Source organism: Muscardinus avellanarius (genome assembly GCF_963383645.1).
Source record: "Muscardinus avellanarius genome assembly, chromosome: 2".
Taxonomy (NCBI): domain Eukaryota; kingdom Metazoa; phylum Chordata; class Mammalia; order Rodentia; family Gliridae; genus Muscardinus; species Muscardinus avellanarius.
In genome coordinates, this window is record NC_137787.1 from 20,059,670 (window position 1) to 20,076,544 (window position 16,875).

Sequence of the window (16,875 nt, forward strand, 5' to 3'; positions counted from 1 at the left end):
TCCCTCCCTTTCTTCCTCTCTTTCTTCCTTCTTTTTTTTTCTTTTTTCTTTTTGGTGCTGCAGATCAAACCCAGGGCTTTGTCCATGTTTGGTGACAAGTGCTCTACCACTGGGCTATACCCACAATGGGTATTGCATTTCAGCAAAAGTTTCAGAGGGGACAGACCATATTAAAGGACTTCAAAGTCTATCTAAGGAGCATTTACAGCCCTAGGTTTCCTTCTCTAGCCTAGGCTGCCAGGTGATTGCTCCTCCCCATCCCAAAGGCAGCAGGAGGCATACTCTCCGCAGAGTAAGCCAGCGGGACTCAGGGCTCAGGGAGGGTGGACAGGTGAAGAACCGCAGTCTCCTTTCCCCGGCTTCTAGAGCACTGGCAGCCAGACCAGTGCTCCGGGCTGGAGACTGTGGGGTTCTTCCCCGGGGGTCTGCCAGACTAAGAGGAAAGACCCACGGAAGCTGGCCCTGGGGACTCCCAGTGGAATGGCTGTCTCTATTACATTACCTGCAGGGGAAAATGCCAGCCATCGAGTCCTAGAGGACATTCAGCTGGCCTTGAGTTGTTGCTGTTTGTGTCTGTGTTTTCTTTCAGTGCTAGGGATCAAACGTGGAGCTCACACATTGCTAGGCAAGTACTCCACCATGGAGCTCCACTCCCAGCCCTCAGTTGGGCTTTAAAGTCCTTAATTACGAAGGAGCAGCCGGTGTGGTGGCTCACACGTGCAATCCCAGTACTTGGGAGACTGAGACAGGAGGATCATGGGTTAGGGACAGCCTCGGCAGTGTATTGAGGCTCTCAGCAACCTCACGAGACTCTGTTGCAAGACAACAACAACAAAATAGGGTTGGGGTGTAGCTCAGAGGTACAATATCCCTAGGTTCAATCCCCAGTACCACACACACAAAGAAAAGGAAGAGGAGGAGGAGGAGGAGGAGGAGGAGGAGGAGGAGGAGGAGGAGGAAAGGAGCAAACCAGAGTTAGAGAAAAGTCTCTACCATGAAAGACAGAGACCTAGCTGGGCGTGGTGGCACATGCTCGTAATCCCAGCATTTGGGGGGCTGAGACAGGAGGATCACAGTTCGCAGCCAGCCTCAGCTACTTAGGCCCTTTGCAACTCAGATCCTGTCTCAAAATAAAGACTAAAAATAGGACCAGGAATGTAGCTTGGAGGTAGAATACTCCTGGGTTCCATCCTCAGTAATGCCAAAAAGGAAAGAGAAAGAAAGAAAGAAAGAAAGAAAGAAAGAAAGAAAGAAAGAAAGAAAGAAAGCAAAGATACAAATGGAGTTTGGGGAGACATCCAGCTTACTGCAGGAAGTGTTAAAAGTTAACTCTATTATAGCAATACCTGAATATAACATATTAACAAATTAATACAGTATCTTCAGATGGCAGAATTTTTAACTTTAACACACAGGAGTAAGAAACTATGAAAAGGTATACTTACAAAACAAAGATAGCTCTTATCACTAAAAAATATAACCACAGAGCTGGGTGTGGTGTCACATGCCTATAATCCCAGTACTTGGGAGGCTAAAACAGAAGCATCTTGGGTACAAGGTCAGTTTCAGCAACTTGGTGAGACTCTATTTCAAAATAAAAAATAAGCTGGATGTGATGGCCCACGCATGTAATCCCAGCATGTGGGAGGCAGAGACCAGAGGATCGCAGTTCTCGGACAGCCTCAGCTACTTAGCTAGGCCCTCCACAACTCAGTGAGATTCTGTTTCAAAAATAAAAAAGACTAAAAAAGAGTGTTGGGGATGTTGCTCCTCTGAGAACTGGGTTCTATTCCCCAGTCCTGCAAAATAACTAACTAACTAAATAAATAAATAAATAAATAAAAGCCAGGGGGCTGGGCCTGGTGGCGCATGCTTGTAATACCACCCAGCATTTGGGAGGCTGAGACAAGAGGATCGCGGTTTGTGGACAGCCTCAGCTACTTAGGCCGTTCGCAACTTAGTGAGACCCTGTTTCAAAATAAAGAATAAAAAATAGGGCAGGGGGTATAGCTCAGAGGTCAAATGCCTCTGGGTTCCATCCTCAGACCCACAAAAAAAAAAAAAAAAGAAAATTAAAAAATAGGAGCCGAGCATGGTGGTGCACACTTGAAACCCCAGCATTAGGGAGGCTGAGAAAGGAGGATCATGGTTCAAGAACTGCCTCAGCTACTTAGGCCCTTTGCAACTCCGTGAGACTCTGTTTCAAAAATAAAGAATATAGTAGCTCAGAGGTATAATTCCCCTGGGTCCATCCCCAGTTACACACACACACACACACACACACACACACACACACACACACACGAAGCCAGGAAGCCACCAGGAGGGCTGCTAAAAGGAGGTAATGTCCTGTGCTGAGGAACATCTGGATGTCTTCTCTTATGTTCTGTGACATGAAACCTTAATATCTGAGTATTCCCATTCTCTCTTATCTTTCAAGATAAAAAGGTCATGTGGTTCTGGCAATTGCTGGACTTCTTGTGCAGAGGGGCAAAAGGTTGACCCTGGAATCTAAGAGAGCAGAGACTAGACTGGTGTTAAGTTGGCAAGGACTGAGTTAAATATGAAGTGAAGGACGGAGCAGCTCAGTGGTGGTGCACCTGCCCGCGGACCCAGGCCCCGCTCCACACAGCCTCACACACAACGAGGAAGAGAGAGCCGACTTGGGAGATGACAGAGGAAGGGGCTGACCTGGAGAGAGGAGACAGGACAGATGGAGTGTGCAGATTTTTCTGGGAGATAAAATTGGAAGGGTGGTATTGTGCTGCTTGATACAGTTGGGAAAAAAATTGAAAAAAGAGTGGTAAGAAATCTGGCAGCCAAACTTGGTGGCGCATGTCTGTAATCCCAGTACTTGGGAGGTTTGAGGTAAGATAGGAGAAGTAAAATATGACCCCGGTATGGTGGCGCACGCTTGTAATCCCAGCATTTGGGAGGCTGAGGCAGGAGGATCGTGATTCGAGGACAGCCCCAGCTACTTAGTGAGGCCCTTTGCAACTCAGTTGAGATCATGTTTCAAAATAAAGACTAAAAAGTAGGGCTGGGGGTGTAGGGGTTTCATCCCCAGTACCACAAAATAAATAAAACAAAAAGGAGATGAATTGAGAAGGAAAGGGAAAATATAGTTTTAAAATAAAAGGCATGGTGGTGCATGCTTGTAATCCTAGTACTTGGGAGGCTGAGACAGGAGGATCACAGGTTCATGGCCAGCCTCAGCGACTTGAGGCCCTCTACAACTTAGTGAGACCTTGTTTCAAAATAACGAATAAAAGCCGGGCATGGTGGTGCATGCTTGTAATCCCAGTGCTTGGGAGACTGAGACAGGAGGATCACACAGGTTCCAAGACAGCCTCAGCTACTTAGTGAGGCTCTCAGCAACTTAGTGAGACCCTGTTTCCAAATAAAATATAAAATACATCTGGGAGTATAGCCCAGAGGTAGAAAGCCCCTGGGTTCTACCCCCAGTACCACAAAAAAAAAAAAAAAAAAAAAAAAAACAAGAAGCAAAAAGCAAACAAAAATAACGAATAAAATAGGGCTTGGAGTATAGTTCAGAGGTAGAATGCACTTTTAATAATAATGGCCTATCTGGCCTATCTCTTTTTTAGGTCCTCAATAGACCTGGCCTACATTTTTTAATCTAAAAGGACAGCCCATTTGGTCTGTCCTTTTCTTAGCTCCCCAATAGGCCCAAACCTGGGGACTCCTCAGTAACAGGCTGAGACAGGAAGATCACAGATTTGAGGCCAGCCTCAGCAATTAAGCAAGGGTTAGGGCTAGGATGAGCCTAGCAAGACCCTGTTCCAAATTTTTAAAAAATAATAATAATAAATAAATAAATAAATAAAATAGGGCTTTGGGTATAGCTTAGAGGTAGAATGCCCCTGGGTTCAATCTCCAGTACTCAATAGAAAAAGGAATCTGACATATCAGGCATTTTGAAAGATTTTGTTGATGACTGTGGTTTTCAGCATTCCGGGGATGTCAGGTTGGTGAGACCATGCTGAGGGCTTGTTTCCATCCAGGCTGTAAGGGTACCCGGTGCCGTTTGCCCTTGACAGCGTCCTCGTTTTTGTTGGATGGCAGGACAGAGTGCAGTCGCTCCCTCAAATCCTGCATTGTCTGAAGGGTTTGCCTGTTAATAACAGGGAGGCGCCGGGCGTGGTGGTCCCTACGCTTGGGAGGCAGAGACAGCAGGATCTCGCAGGTTCAAAGCCAGCGCGCTGGCTTAAGAGACCCTGTTTCCAAAAATAAGAAAGTAGCCGGGCGTGGTGGCTCACACTTGTAATCCCTGCACTTGGGAGGCGGAGACAGGAGGATCGCGCAGGTTCGGAGCTAGCCCCGCTGGTTTAAGAGACCCTGTTTCCAAATAAAAAAATGTAAAATAGGTCTGGGAGTGTAGCCCGGAGGTAGAAGGGCTTCCAGGAACCCCAGTACCACCAAAATATAATAAATAAATAAATAAATAAATAAATAATAAAAATAAAAGTAAAAAGGTATAAAATAGGTCTGGGAGTGTAACCCGGAGGTAGAAGGGCTTTCCAGGAACTCCAGTACCACAATAACAATAATAATAATAATAACAATAATAATAATAATAATAATAATAATAATAATAATGGAGGCTGCCGGACATGGTGGTGCACACTTGTAATCCCAGCATGCCGGAGGCTGAGACCAGAGGACTGCGGACAGCCTCAGCTACTTAGCAAGGCCATTTGCAACCAGTGAGACCCTGTTTCAAAATTAAAAGACTAAGAAAAAAAATAGAATAGGGCTGGGGATGTAGCTTGGAGGTACAATGCCCCTGGGTTCCATTCCCAGTCACACACACACACACACACACACACACACACACACACACACACACACCAGGAAGGCTGCCTGGACCTTCTCCCCAACCCACCTCCCATCACTCGGTGAAAATCTCTCCAAGAGGTTTGAGGCTTTGTGTGCTGTCTAGTGTCCAAACCATGCTTCCACACATGCAATGCAAGCTCCACGTCTCAATCTCATCTCTGGAAGACCTTTTGATTCCTTCACCTAGGATAAGCTTCATCCTCAGCAACTTAGTGAGGCCCTCTGTCCAAATAAAGTGTAAAATAGGTCTGGGAGTATAGCCCAGATGTAATTTTAAAAAGCCAGGCCTGATGCCACACACTTGTAATCTCAGCATCCGGGAGGCTGAGATGGGAGGGTTGCGGCTTGAGAACAGGTTTGGCTACTTAGTGAGGCCCTTTGCAATGCAGTGATACCCTGTTTCAAATAAAGAATAAAAAATAGGGCTGGGGGTGTAGGGCTGAGGTAGAATGGCCCTGGGTTTTATTCCCAGTACCACACACGGAAAAAAAAAAAAAAAAAAAAAGCCAGGCGTGGTGGCGCACGCTTGTTATACCCGCGCTTGGGAGGCAGAGACAGGAGGATCGCGCAGGTTCGAAGCCAGCTGCGCTCGCTGGTTTAGGAGACCCTGTTTCTAAATAAAAATGTAAAAATAGGTCTGGGAGTGTAGCCCGGAGGTAGAAGTAGAAGGGCTTCCAGGAACCCCAGTACCACCAAATAAATAAAATAAAATAAAATAAAATAAAATAAAATAAAATAGGGCTGGGGTGTATCTCAGAGGTAGAATGCCCCTGAGTTCAATTCCCATTACCGCAAACCGCTTGTAATCCCAGCATTCGGGAAGCAGAAACTGGAGGATCGCAATTTGCAGACAGCCTCAACTACTCGGCAAGGCCCTTCGCAACTCAGTGAGACTGTTTCAAAAATAAAAAGAGTGCCGGGCGTGGTGGCGCATGCTTGTAATCCCAGCACTGGGGAGGCTGAGACCGGAGGATCGCAGTTCCGGGACAGCCTCTGCAACTCAGTGAGACCTGGTTTCAAAATAATGAATAAAACAAAAAATAGGGCAGGGGGTGTAGCTCGGAGGTTGAATGCCCCTGGGTTCCATCCCCAGACCCACAAAAATAAAAAATAAAAATAAAAAAGTAAAAACTGGGGCTGGGGGTGTAGCTCAGAGGTAGAACACCCCTGGGTTCCATCCCCAGTATAGAAAAAAAAAAAAAAAGTGAATCAATTTTGGTGAGGTCAAAAGCAGAGAAACATATTGCAGACACAGGAGCCAAGGTGAGGCGTGACCGTGGAGAGTTACAAAGCCTATCCTGTGATGGGAATACCTCATCAGGGAGGGAAAGAGGAGACCTAGAAGGCAGAACAGCCAGGAAACTTATAGTCTGTTGAAATGTATGCTCATAAACATCTGTATGTAGATGGCAAAACTAGGATTCAAACAGACCTCTGGATTCCAAGTTTATAGCCAGAGGGCAGTGCGATTCAGATCAGAAGTTCCTAACCGGGGGCGATTTGGCCTCCACAGACCATTTAGCAACGTCTAGTGGCACTTTGGTTGTCACAGTGCGAGCTGGGGTGGGAGGGTTCTGACTTCTAGTGGATGGCAAGCAGTCAAAGATGCAGTTGCGGAAATCTTTCTTTCTTTCTTTCTTTCTTTCTTTCTTTCTTTCTTTCTTTCTTTCTTTTCTTTCTTTCTTTCTTTTTCAGTATTGGGGATAGAACCCAGGGGCATTCTACCTCCAAGCTACACCCCCAGCCCTATTTTTATTCTTTATTTTGAAGCAGGGTCTCACTATGTTGTAGAGGGCCTCATTAAGTAGCTGGGGCTGGCTGTGAACCTGTCTTAGCCTCCTAAGTACTGGGATTACAAGCGTGTGCCATCAGGCCTGGCCATGGCTGAACTGGAATTACAGGTGTGCACCACCATGCCTAGCTCTAAATTTATATTTTAAAATAATCCAGGGAAAACTGGGGTGGGGTGCATGCTTGTAATCCCAGCATTTAGGAGACTGAGACAGGATTGTGGTTCATAGACAGCCTCAGCTTAGTGAGGCCCTTTGAAAATGAGACCTTGTTTCAAAATAAAGACTAGACCGGGCATGGTGGCGCACGCTTGTAATCCCCACGCTTGGGAGGCGGAAACAGGAGGATTGCACAGGTTCGAAGCCTGTCTCTCTGGCTTAAGAGACCCTGTTTCCAAATTTAAAAATATATAAAAATAGGTCTGGGAGTGTAGCCTGGAGGTAGAAGGGCTTCCAGGAACCCCAGTACCACCAAAACAAAACAAAAATAAAGAATAAAAAATAGGGCTGGGGATGTTGCTCGGAGGTAGAATGCTCCTGGGTTCCACCCCCAGTAACAAAGGAAAGAAAGAAAGAAAGAAAGGAAGAAAGAAAGAAGGAAAGAAAGAAAAGGAGGAGGAGGAGAAATAATAATAATCCAGGGAGCCAGGTGTGATGGTGCACACCTGAAATCCCAGTATTTGAGAGGCTGAGATGGGAAGATTGAAGGTTCAAGGCCAGCTTCATTAACTTAAACTTAGTGAGACCCTCAACAATTCAACAAGGCCCTGTTTCAAAAATTAATAAATAGCTAGGCATAGTGGCCTATGCCTGTAATCTAGTCTCAGAGAGTCCATCCCCAGTACCCCGCCACACACACACTTAAAAAAAATTAAAAAGCCGGGCATGTAATCCCAGCATTTGGGAGGCTGAGACAGGAGGATCCTGGTTCGCAGCCAGCCTTTCAGCTACTTAGTGAGGCCTTTTGCCACTTAGGGAGACCCTGTTTCAAAATAAAGAATAAAAATTGGGCCGGGGTGTAGCTTGGAGGTAGAATGCCCCTGAGTTCTATCCCCAGTACCGCAAATTAATTAATTAATTAAAAAGTCCAGAGGTGTAGCTCAGAGGTAGAACTCTGCTGGGTTCAATCCCTAGTACCTAAATAAGTAAATAATTGGCGGGGGCTGGAGGTAACTCAGTGGTAGAATATTAGCTCAGCATGTCTGAGGCCTCGGGTTCAGTCCCTGACACCAATAATCATCATCATCATCATCATCATCATCATCACCATCTAGATATTCTCTTGGGTGTGAATTTTGTGTAGAGACAAGAATGTGGGCAGGGAAACTGTCCAGAGATGAGGAGAATGTAAATCAGGACTGTGATGGAGGTAGCTGATTCAAGAAGTGATTAGAACATCAAATTGGCAGCAACTGGAGTTCCTCTGGGTGTGGGATGAGGAAGCAGTAGGCTTCATGGTTGCTGGTGCCAATGAGCAAGATGAAAAATACAGGAAAAGCCTTCCATTTGGAGGAGATGGAATTCAAAGGGGAAAAAATGAACTGAGTTTTTGATCTGTTTATCAGTAGGTACTTAAGGGACATTCAAGTGGGGATACCTAGTTGGAAGTTACGGGAAAGGCTTCAGTTTGCTTTTTCACAAAACGTGTTCACACACTTGTAATCCCAGTACTTGTGAGGCCGAGACAGGAGGATCACAGGCTCATGGCCAGCCTCAGCTACTTAGTGAGGTCCTCTGCAACTTAGTGAGACCCTGTTTCAAAATAAAGAATAAAAAAATAGGGCTGGGGGTGTAGCTTGGGGGTAGAATGCCCCTGGGTTCAGCCCCAAGTATGGCAAAAAGAAAGAAAATAAAAAACCCTGAAAATCCAGTTCCTCCTGTCAGCCTTGTTCCTTTTTTATTTTTTTTAGGCCTCCTGTCTTAGCCTCCCAAATGCTGGGATTACAAGCGTGCACCACCAATGCTTGGCTTCATTCCCTTCTTCCTTTCTTGGCGCACTGCATAGCAAATCATCTTCTAGCAGTATTCTAACCTGTGCACAGTACTGAAGTAGTACTGTCCTTGTTTTAAGACTATTTTCTATTCTAGCAAACTGAAGTTCAATGAAGTTAATGTACTGTTTCCTATCCTAATATAAGTATGTAGCCAACCCTTCTTTCCCCAGCCTATGCTTCTGTGGTTGATTTTAGTTTAGCCTGACTGTAGGTTTCACATTTCTGCTCATTTTTCTTTTGCTTGTAGGAAAAGCCTTCTTGTGCGTGGCGCGTATCAGCCAGGTCAACTGATAACATAAAAAATAGTAAAAAAAAACATGTAGCAACCATCAGACAAGTATAAATGTCAGGAACAATCTACAGGAATGTTTTGATCCAACACTAGGATTCTGGTTCCATCCTTAAAGTACAAAATTAATAAGAAAATGGACTAAAGTGGGGCATTTAGCAGCCATTGTGTATTTTTTTTTCTTGTGATAGTGGGTAGAATGCTCAGAGGGGCATTCTACCTCTGAGTCACACCCCCAGTCTTTTTTTTTTTTTTTTTTTGGTGGTACTGGGGTTCCTGGAAGCCCTTCTACCTCCGGGCTACACTCCCAGACCTATTTTTACATTTTCATTTTTGGAAACAGGGTCTCCTAAGCCAGCGCGCGCGGCTGGCTTCGAACCTGCGCGATCCTCCTGTCTCTGCCTCCCAAGCGCGGGGATTACAAGCGTGCGCCACCACGCCCGGCTTTTTTTTTTTTTTTTTTTAAATTTGGAAACAGGAGGTTCTCAGTAAGTTGTGGAGGGCCTCACTAAATTGCCGAGGCTGACTGGGAATCTGTGATCCTATTTCAGCCTCCCAAATACAGAGGTCACAGGGCTGCATTACATGCCCAGCCAGCCATTATATTTCTGACTGGTTATTCTATTTTTCTGAAATTGCCAGTTTGTTGATTATATTTACATTATCTTTTGAAATCTCTAGATGATTAGGAGTTCATGTTCACTTGATGGCACAGGACAAGGCCTCAGCCAACCCTCAAAAGTTTTTTTTGGGAAAATGCCAAACAAGCCAGGCGTGGTGGCGCACGCTTGTAATCCCCGCGCTTGGGAGACGGAGACAGGAGGATCGTGCAGGTTCGAAGCCAGCCACACTGGCTTAAGAGACCCTGTTTCAAAAATATAAAATAGGTCTGGGAGTGCAGCCCGGAGGTAGAAGGGCTTCCAGGAACCCCAGTACCACCCCCCCCAAAAAAAAAGAAAAAAGAAAAATTCTCACAGGAGAGATGTGATGCAGAAGTCAACCTCAAAGACAGCATATGTTGCCTCCGGCCAAAGGCTGAGGGTGTGAACTCATAAAGGAGACCAGCTGCTCCATTCTGGGCTGTTTCCCAAAAGAGGAGGGCTGCCAGGGAGTCCCTTCGTGGACTTGCACCTTTTGTGAAACCAAGATATTAAATTAGTTCTTGCATCCTTGAGCATCTTCCTATTTGTGCTCTTAACAATTTTACTGTTCAAATATGTTTGCCAGAGCCCATATACTTGGGTTTGGGTCCTGGCTCCACCATTTACTGGACCTTGTGGCTTTCAAGAAAGTTAGCTTGTCTGTAAAATGGAGTTAATATTAGAGTTGTAAGAAGAGAAAAAACCTGTTAATACATACAGCGCACTTATAACAGCACCAAACACGTGTTAAGCATTAACGACGTTGTTAGGTAATATTTCTTTAGTGTTCCGTGGTCCAAACCAGCTTTGATACAGTATGTGTAGGTCCTCTACTGCTTATTTGGCCTGCCTAGTACACACCAGAGCTGAGTGCATTGTTAGTATGAAGACGGGTGACCTCTTAGAGGACAGTGTTAGAAGTGTGGGCAACACAACAGAAAACAACTGTTATGGCTCCAATTTCTATTGATTGTGAAGACAAGGCAATTTCCTCCTGCACAGTTTATTCACACATGCTAAATCTCACCAAACATCACAGTCGGGGAGATGGCGCAGGGGCAGTTAGGGTTGTTGGGTAATTCTTGCGTCTGGCCTTGTTTTGCACCAAGGTAAATAAACAGCCAGGAGCAAGACTGAGGCGGAGGGGGTAAAGGTAGGTAGCAGCTCATGGAGAGGCAGGCAGGCAAGCAGGCAGCAGCTCTAGCCAATCAACACTTTATTTTTCCAGTTGACACTTGGATGCTGTTGTATTCACTTCTTGACCCTAGTGGGGGGGGGAGGGTGTCCCCACCCACAGCCTGGAGGAGCAGGTTTCCTTTCTCCCCAGGACATTAAGGAAGCCCCTCATCTCAGCAAGAGGGAGCACATGTCACCAACTCCAGTGCTGGCTCATGTGCTGTGGGGCCCTACTTTCCTGTATCATGAAAAGGCTGAACTAGGGCAAGGGTGAACGGAGGTCACAGAGGCTACAGCAACCTAAGGATGGAACTACTGGCCTGATCCAGCACCTCAGGTTTACTCTTTACCTCCCAGATCAGTTCCGTGGGAAGGAGCTGGCAAAGGATAGGGGGTGTGCTGCGAAGGACAGGACACGGTAGGGAAATAAAGCTGAGGGGGGCGTGGGACAGGAGAGAAAACTCATAAAGTGCCTGGGCTAAACCAAGTGGGACAAGAGGGCAGAGCAGCACAGGTCCCTGAGGAAAGGAAGAAAAAGAAAAGGCTAGACAACTGGGGCTCGGGACACAGTGGAATGAGAAGAGATGAGGCAGGGAGGCAAGTGCAGGCTGTGGGAAGGACTTCCCTAACCCTGTTCACACCCACCAACCCAAATGGAAAATTATTTACAAACTTAAAACCAATCCCGGGTGCAGGTGCTGCACCAGGCCCAGGACAGCAGGCGGGCAGGCGGGCGGGCGGGCGGCGGGTGGGCTGGCTGCCGGTGAAGGCCAGCTTCCCCATTCACTGCCCCACTGCAGAGTGGTAGGCAAAGGAGGAAACAGCGACACCCCAACCAGGAAGCCCTACTGCGCCTGCAACTCCTTCCCTATGGCTCAGGGCTCTACCGTGGCCTGAGCCTCTTGGTCTGACTGTACCAGAGGATGGGCATCTGGCCCCAGGGGAGGAGGGGGTGGAGCATCAGGGGGCTCTGGGGGCGTCTCTGGGCCCAAGCCCAGCTCTGCATTCAGTTGCTCCAACTCCCCCTGATCCAGCAACTCAAAGTCCTCAGTTGCAAGTGCCTCTTCTTCCTCGGGGGCAGGCAGGGGCTGGGGTGAGTCCTGGGGAAGAGATGGGAGCACGGAGGGGGAGGGGGAGGGAACGGGGTCACTTTTAGCAAGGCAAAGTGGGGGTGACAGGGTGCTGGGTGGCGCCGTGGCGTCACCACTCACTGCCTCTGGGCTCAGTGTCTCCGTTGGTCCTCCAGGAGAGCACGTCACGCCATCCTGGGGGGACCCTGCCCCATTGAAGTGCGTGTTCACAAAGTGAAGAGGGGACGAGAGCCGAAGCAAGGTTCCCTTGGCTGCCACATCTTCTTCCTCAGAGTCCAGGGCTTTCCTTGAGGGGGCCTGTGGGGAGCCTAGCAGGTCTTCGGGAGGGGCCAGCTCTGCCTCCTCTCCCTCCCCCAGCTCCCGGCTCAGGGCCTCCTCTGGCTCACTTGGCAGGCTCTGCTGGTCTAAATCTGTGCAGAGAACAAAGGTTTAGGAATGGGCCTGCTGCTTTATTGGGCACAATGGCCAATCAGTTCAAGAATGAGAACTTAAGAGTTGGAATGCGGGCCCAAGCCTTATCTTAAGGTCTTCAGGACCAGACTTGAGTAAAATTAAGAGGGTCAGTTTCCCTAAAGAAATATTTATGAGAAACCAGAGATGCCAAGGCAGTGTTCCATGATAGGAAACAGGAAGATCAAGAGGGGCAAAGGGCTCCTCATACCTTCAGAGACATCCGTCAGTTGTGGGGTCGTTGCCCGGGATACAGAGAATCCACCACTTTCCAAGATGGAGGCTTCCTCATCTGATAACTCTGAGTCTGTAATGGCCAAAGCCAGTGCTGTTTTCTTCACATCTACCTGCAGCAGACCCAAGACAAACACAACAGGAGAGGATAAGGGCACCCTGCCCCCAAACCCTGGCTCCCACTGTCCTGAGAGACGGCAGAGTCCCACCAGCCTTCCATTTGACCCCATTGCCCCTGGACCTCACCACTGGGGAGAAGCCAGCCAGTTCTGCCTCACTTTCGCTCTCTGTCTCTGCCAGTGGCTCATCACCTCCTGGGGGTGCATTCTTTCCTTGCCGCTCTGGAGAAGAGCCATAAGGCAGTGTCAAAACAAGGACGATGGTGGGGGACAAAGGGGGCCAAGGAACTGGAGATGATCTAAAGTCCAGGGCGTTTCCCAAGCTGTGAGCCAAGGCTCCCCTCCCTTTCCTCCCTCCCAGGTTAAGAGTCCCCTTACTCCTCTTGTCGTGTTTGTGATGCAAGGCATCAGCTTCTGCCTTCATGCTGTAGTCCAGCTGCATGAGCAAAGGCTCGAGGCGAGTGTACATCCTCTGGATCAGCTCGTGGTAAACCACCAGGGGCCATAGCAGGATACTCAGCACTACGGATCAGAAAGTGCACTCAGAGCTCCCTACGCCAATGTCCTGAGAACCTTCGTTCAACTGTTCTCTAATCAGGAAGGACTGAAGGAAGCCAAGACAGTTCTACCCTTTCCCCTCTGTGTCTACTGCCCTCCTTCCTGAATGACTCCTGTTAATAGGGATCTTCTAGAGCATCCCCCTGGAAACCTCCACAAATGGGTAACTGAGCAGAGTGCCTGCCATCCTCCTTCTAGATCAGTCATGGAAAGGAGAGGGCTTGGGGGAGGGCAGGGGTAGCATCTACTCACAGACAATGTAGGAGATCATAATCCCTGGAACATAGTGTCCCAGCACGGCCAGCAGAGCACAGCCAGAGCATACTCGAGCACAGAACTGCAGAGAAGAGCACGGGGTCTGTGAAAAACAGTGGGCTGACCTTTGTACCCTACTTGTCCAGGTAAAAAACTACTGTTCAGCTGGTGAAAGAATGGTATTTCAGCTAGGAATTCCGCGATCTAGTCTAGTCAAGAGAATGCTCAAGACCACCAATTGAGGGAGTTGGAAATAGACACTGCTCACTACCCAACCCTGGCTTGAGGAACTGCTTCAGGGCATGGGGAAGATTACCTGAGCTGGATTCTGCCTCTTATACTGCAGCAGCTCTTGCAGGTGAATCTGGAAGGTGAGCCAGCTCTCAGCCAGGTATCTGCACAACTCGGGCACACTCAGCAGGTGCGGCCGGGCGCCTGACCCCGCACCCTCACTGGGGAGACACGACATAACCCTTGGAGGCCTCAGACACCAGCTTTCTAAGCACTTGAATCCCTCTAAGATTGCTGATATCTTCAGTCTAAGGAAGTAGAAAATCCCACCTCCCCAAGGGGGACTGTCCTGGTCCTGAAGCCCACCCAACTCTCTGCCTCAAAAGCCATACCAACACAAGAGCCCAGGCCCAGGAAAAGTGACTTGTTACCAGGCTCTTCACTATGCTGGGGCCTGTGTTTGTGGAAGCTGCAGAAATGTCCCTCTTACTGGTGACATCAACACCAGCATGCAAGACTGAATTTGGGCACCTATGTTCAGGAGTTGGCCTGTACTCACCTGTCAGAGTGTGGTTCCTCTGGGGTTGAGGCTATGGAAAGATAAGGGCAACACATTACTGAGTCGTAGGGGCACTGGGAAACACTCCACGAGGCAGAAATTGTTGGACCTCCTCTACAGTCCAAAAGCACTTTTTTTCAGACATGGCATATTACATGTTGTTTTTCACTACTTGTCTCCTTTTTTTAGATTTTACGCTTTTCGAACACAAAAACCACACCTTATTCGTGTTTACATTTCAAACTAACCCATAAACGATCTGATACCTAGTTGTCCCAAAATGCACATTACATATACGGAAAATAAGAAAAGCAGTGGACTAATATTTGTACAACTTTTAACAGCAGTAAAGCATCTCCATAATCGTGTAACACATACTGATTCACTTAACCCTCACTTCTTTCTTAAGTAAGGTCCACCATCTATGTTTTATAGATAGGAAACTGAGGCAGAAACTGTTTCCCAGGCTGTATCACCCTGAGGGCAGAACAGGGCATGGAACCCGGGCAATCTGGCTGCCAACTCCAATCTTAACCACTACCCTCACAGGAACATTAGTTTTTGGGAAAAAGGGGGCAATTCTCGTTTCAGGAAATTTCCTAAATAGGGGGTGGTGGGGAGTGTACCTGGGAGGCAAGTGGTCTGCTGTACCTGTCAAGGTCTGCTGTACCTTCCCCTCACCATCACGCAGTTGGGTCTGGCACAAAGCAAGCACAGGACAAGTGCTTCCTGAATGCAGAAACACTCACCTGAAACATCAGGGAGGAAGCGAGGCTGCCAGAGATCCAGCAGAAAATAGGCCAAAAGTGAGATGCTCAGGAGGAAGATGGGCCGGAGGGACGAGGAGGACAGCAACCTTACAGGGAGACAGGCAGCTCAGCGAGGAGTGGGCGAGAGGCTCCCGCGTCCATCGCAAAGGCTGAAAAGCGCAGCTGGGGAGCGGACACGTCCAGGCCTAGCTCGCCACCCAGAGATGGAGGGATGGAGCGACCCGGGGGCGGGTCACCGGGCCAGGTGACAGCCCGCCCCCGCCCGCGCAGCCGGCCCCGCCCCTCCTCCTGCCGTTACCAGAAGAGGCCGTTGAGCGCGGCCGCCGTCACCAGGCTGTGCAGCGGCTTCTCCCACACCAGCAGCCGCTGCGCCGTCGCCAGCACCGCCTCCCAGCCGCGGAGCCGCAGCCACAGCGCCGTGGCCAGGCGTCCCACCGCCTCGGCCGTGGCCGCCTCCTCCTCCGCCTCGCCGGTGGCCTCGCCCATGCCCAGGCTCAGCCCCAGGCCCAGCCCCGGGCCGCCGCCCGCGCCGGCATTAACGCCGCCGCCGCCGCCGCTCGCCATCGCCCCGTCGCAGCCGCCGCCCGAGCCCGCGAGGAGCCGGGGCTGCGCGGCCGCCGCCGGGGGCGCAAGCCCAGGAGAGCCGAGGCTGCGGACGGCGTCACGTGACGCGCGGCGGCCCTGTCACGTGACGCGGCCCAACCGCCCGGATGGGAGCCCGCGCATGCGCGGAGCGCGGCCGAGACCCCGCCGCGCCGCAGGTGCTAGCGCGGCTCCCAGCCCGGACGCCGGGGCAGGTCCGGTCTGCGCTGCCCGCGTTATTCTGCCGTGGTCGGCAGGGCGGCCGAGGGTTCTGATGCCGGCCGCTTCCCTCCGTGTGGCCCGGCCTGGAGGGGCAGGAGGCGGGCTCCCCGGGGCCCCGCGCCCCTTAGGACCTGCGGCTGCCCCGCTGCTGCCGGGATGGGCGGCGGCCGCCTCTGTACTCCACCCTCAGCGCACTGGTTCTTCCTGTTCCCTCCCCTCAGCGGGTAAACAAACTGCGCGTGACAGACTCCAAAACAGCGTCACCCACTCAGAAAAGTTGCTCCTTTTCTCTTTCCCTAACCCCCGCCCCCCGCGCGCTCCCTCCATCCCCAGGCCCCCCAGCGTGAGATTGTGGGCGGGAGGTGCGTTTAAGCAGAACCTCCTTTAGATACCAGGGGGCCGTGCAAGTACCACCCTTTGAAGCCTTATCTCGAGATCATTTAATCCCTGCAATTACCCTACACGACCCAGTACCTGTTTAATCAGGCTTAAGATGGCCAACTAAAAGATAAAGAGCGGAAAGTCGTTTGCCCTCCGCCTTGTCGCCAGTTCTCCCCCTGCTAGGGTCCGTGCGTGTGCTCGAGACGCCTCTCGAGAATGGCGCTAACTGTGTCGCCCTTCCTAAAGCACCGCTGGGCGCGACTCGCCGCGCGGCCGTGTTTCGTTCACGGTAACATCTACGTCGCTAGGAGGAGTGGGTGGGCTCGCCCGCCGGCCCGCGTCCCCGGCCAGGCCCCGCGCTCGCGCGGCCGCCCCCGCCGGCGGGTCCGAGGCCGCCCCTTCCGCCGGCGCTGCCTGGCGGCGCGTGGCCGCGGCTCGTAAACGCGGGCGGACGCGGCGGCGGCGGGCGGCGAGCGCGGCGGGCGGCGTCTCCTCCTACTCCGCGAGGTGAGCGCCCCGGGCCGGGACCTCGGCGCCGCGCCGCGCCCGGGGCGGAACAGGAAGAGCCGCCCGCCGGCTCCGCCTGCCGCTGGCGCGGGGCGAGGGGGCCGCGCGGGCGCGGGCGGCTGGGGAGGCGGGCGGGCAGGTGGACCGGCGGGCGAGGACGGCTCCG

General features: G+C 50.4%; 1 protein-coding gene across 4 annotated transcripts; it reads right to left on the reverse strand.

Annotated features, from left to right (window-relative positions):
* Positions 1-11,625: 11,625 nt before the first annotated feature.
* Positions 11,626-15,581, reverse strand: RETREG2 (reticulophagy regulator family member 2; the record flags this gene model as incomplete). 4 transcript variants are annotated; one of them, XM_080720015.1, is made up of 10 exons in its annotated part: positions 11,626-11,850; positions 11,962-12,251; positions 12,503-12,638; positions 12,775-12,866; positions 13,023-13,166; positions 13,455-13,539; positions 13,774-13,909; positions 14,248-14,278; positions 14,997-15,103; positions 15,316-15,581. In XM_080720015.1, the coding sequence occupies 10 exons, from the start codon at positions 15,579-15,581 to the stop codon at positions 11,626-11,628; spliced, it is 1,512 nt and encodes a 503-aa protein (XP_080576141.1). The 4 variants fall into 4 exon arrangements, with proteins under 4 accessions (XP_080576141.1, XP_080576140.1, XP_080576139.1 ...); XM_080720014.1 differs by having other exon boundaries at positions 12,772-12,866; XM_080720013.1 differs by having other exon boundaries at positions 11,626-12,251.
* Between the last annotated feature and the right edge of the window lie 1,294 nt (positions 15,582-16,875).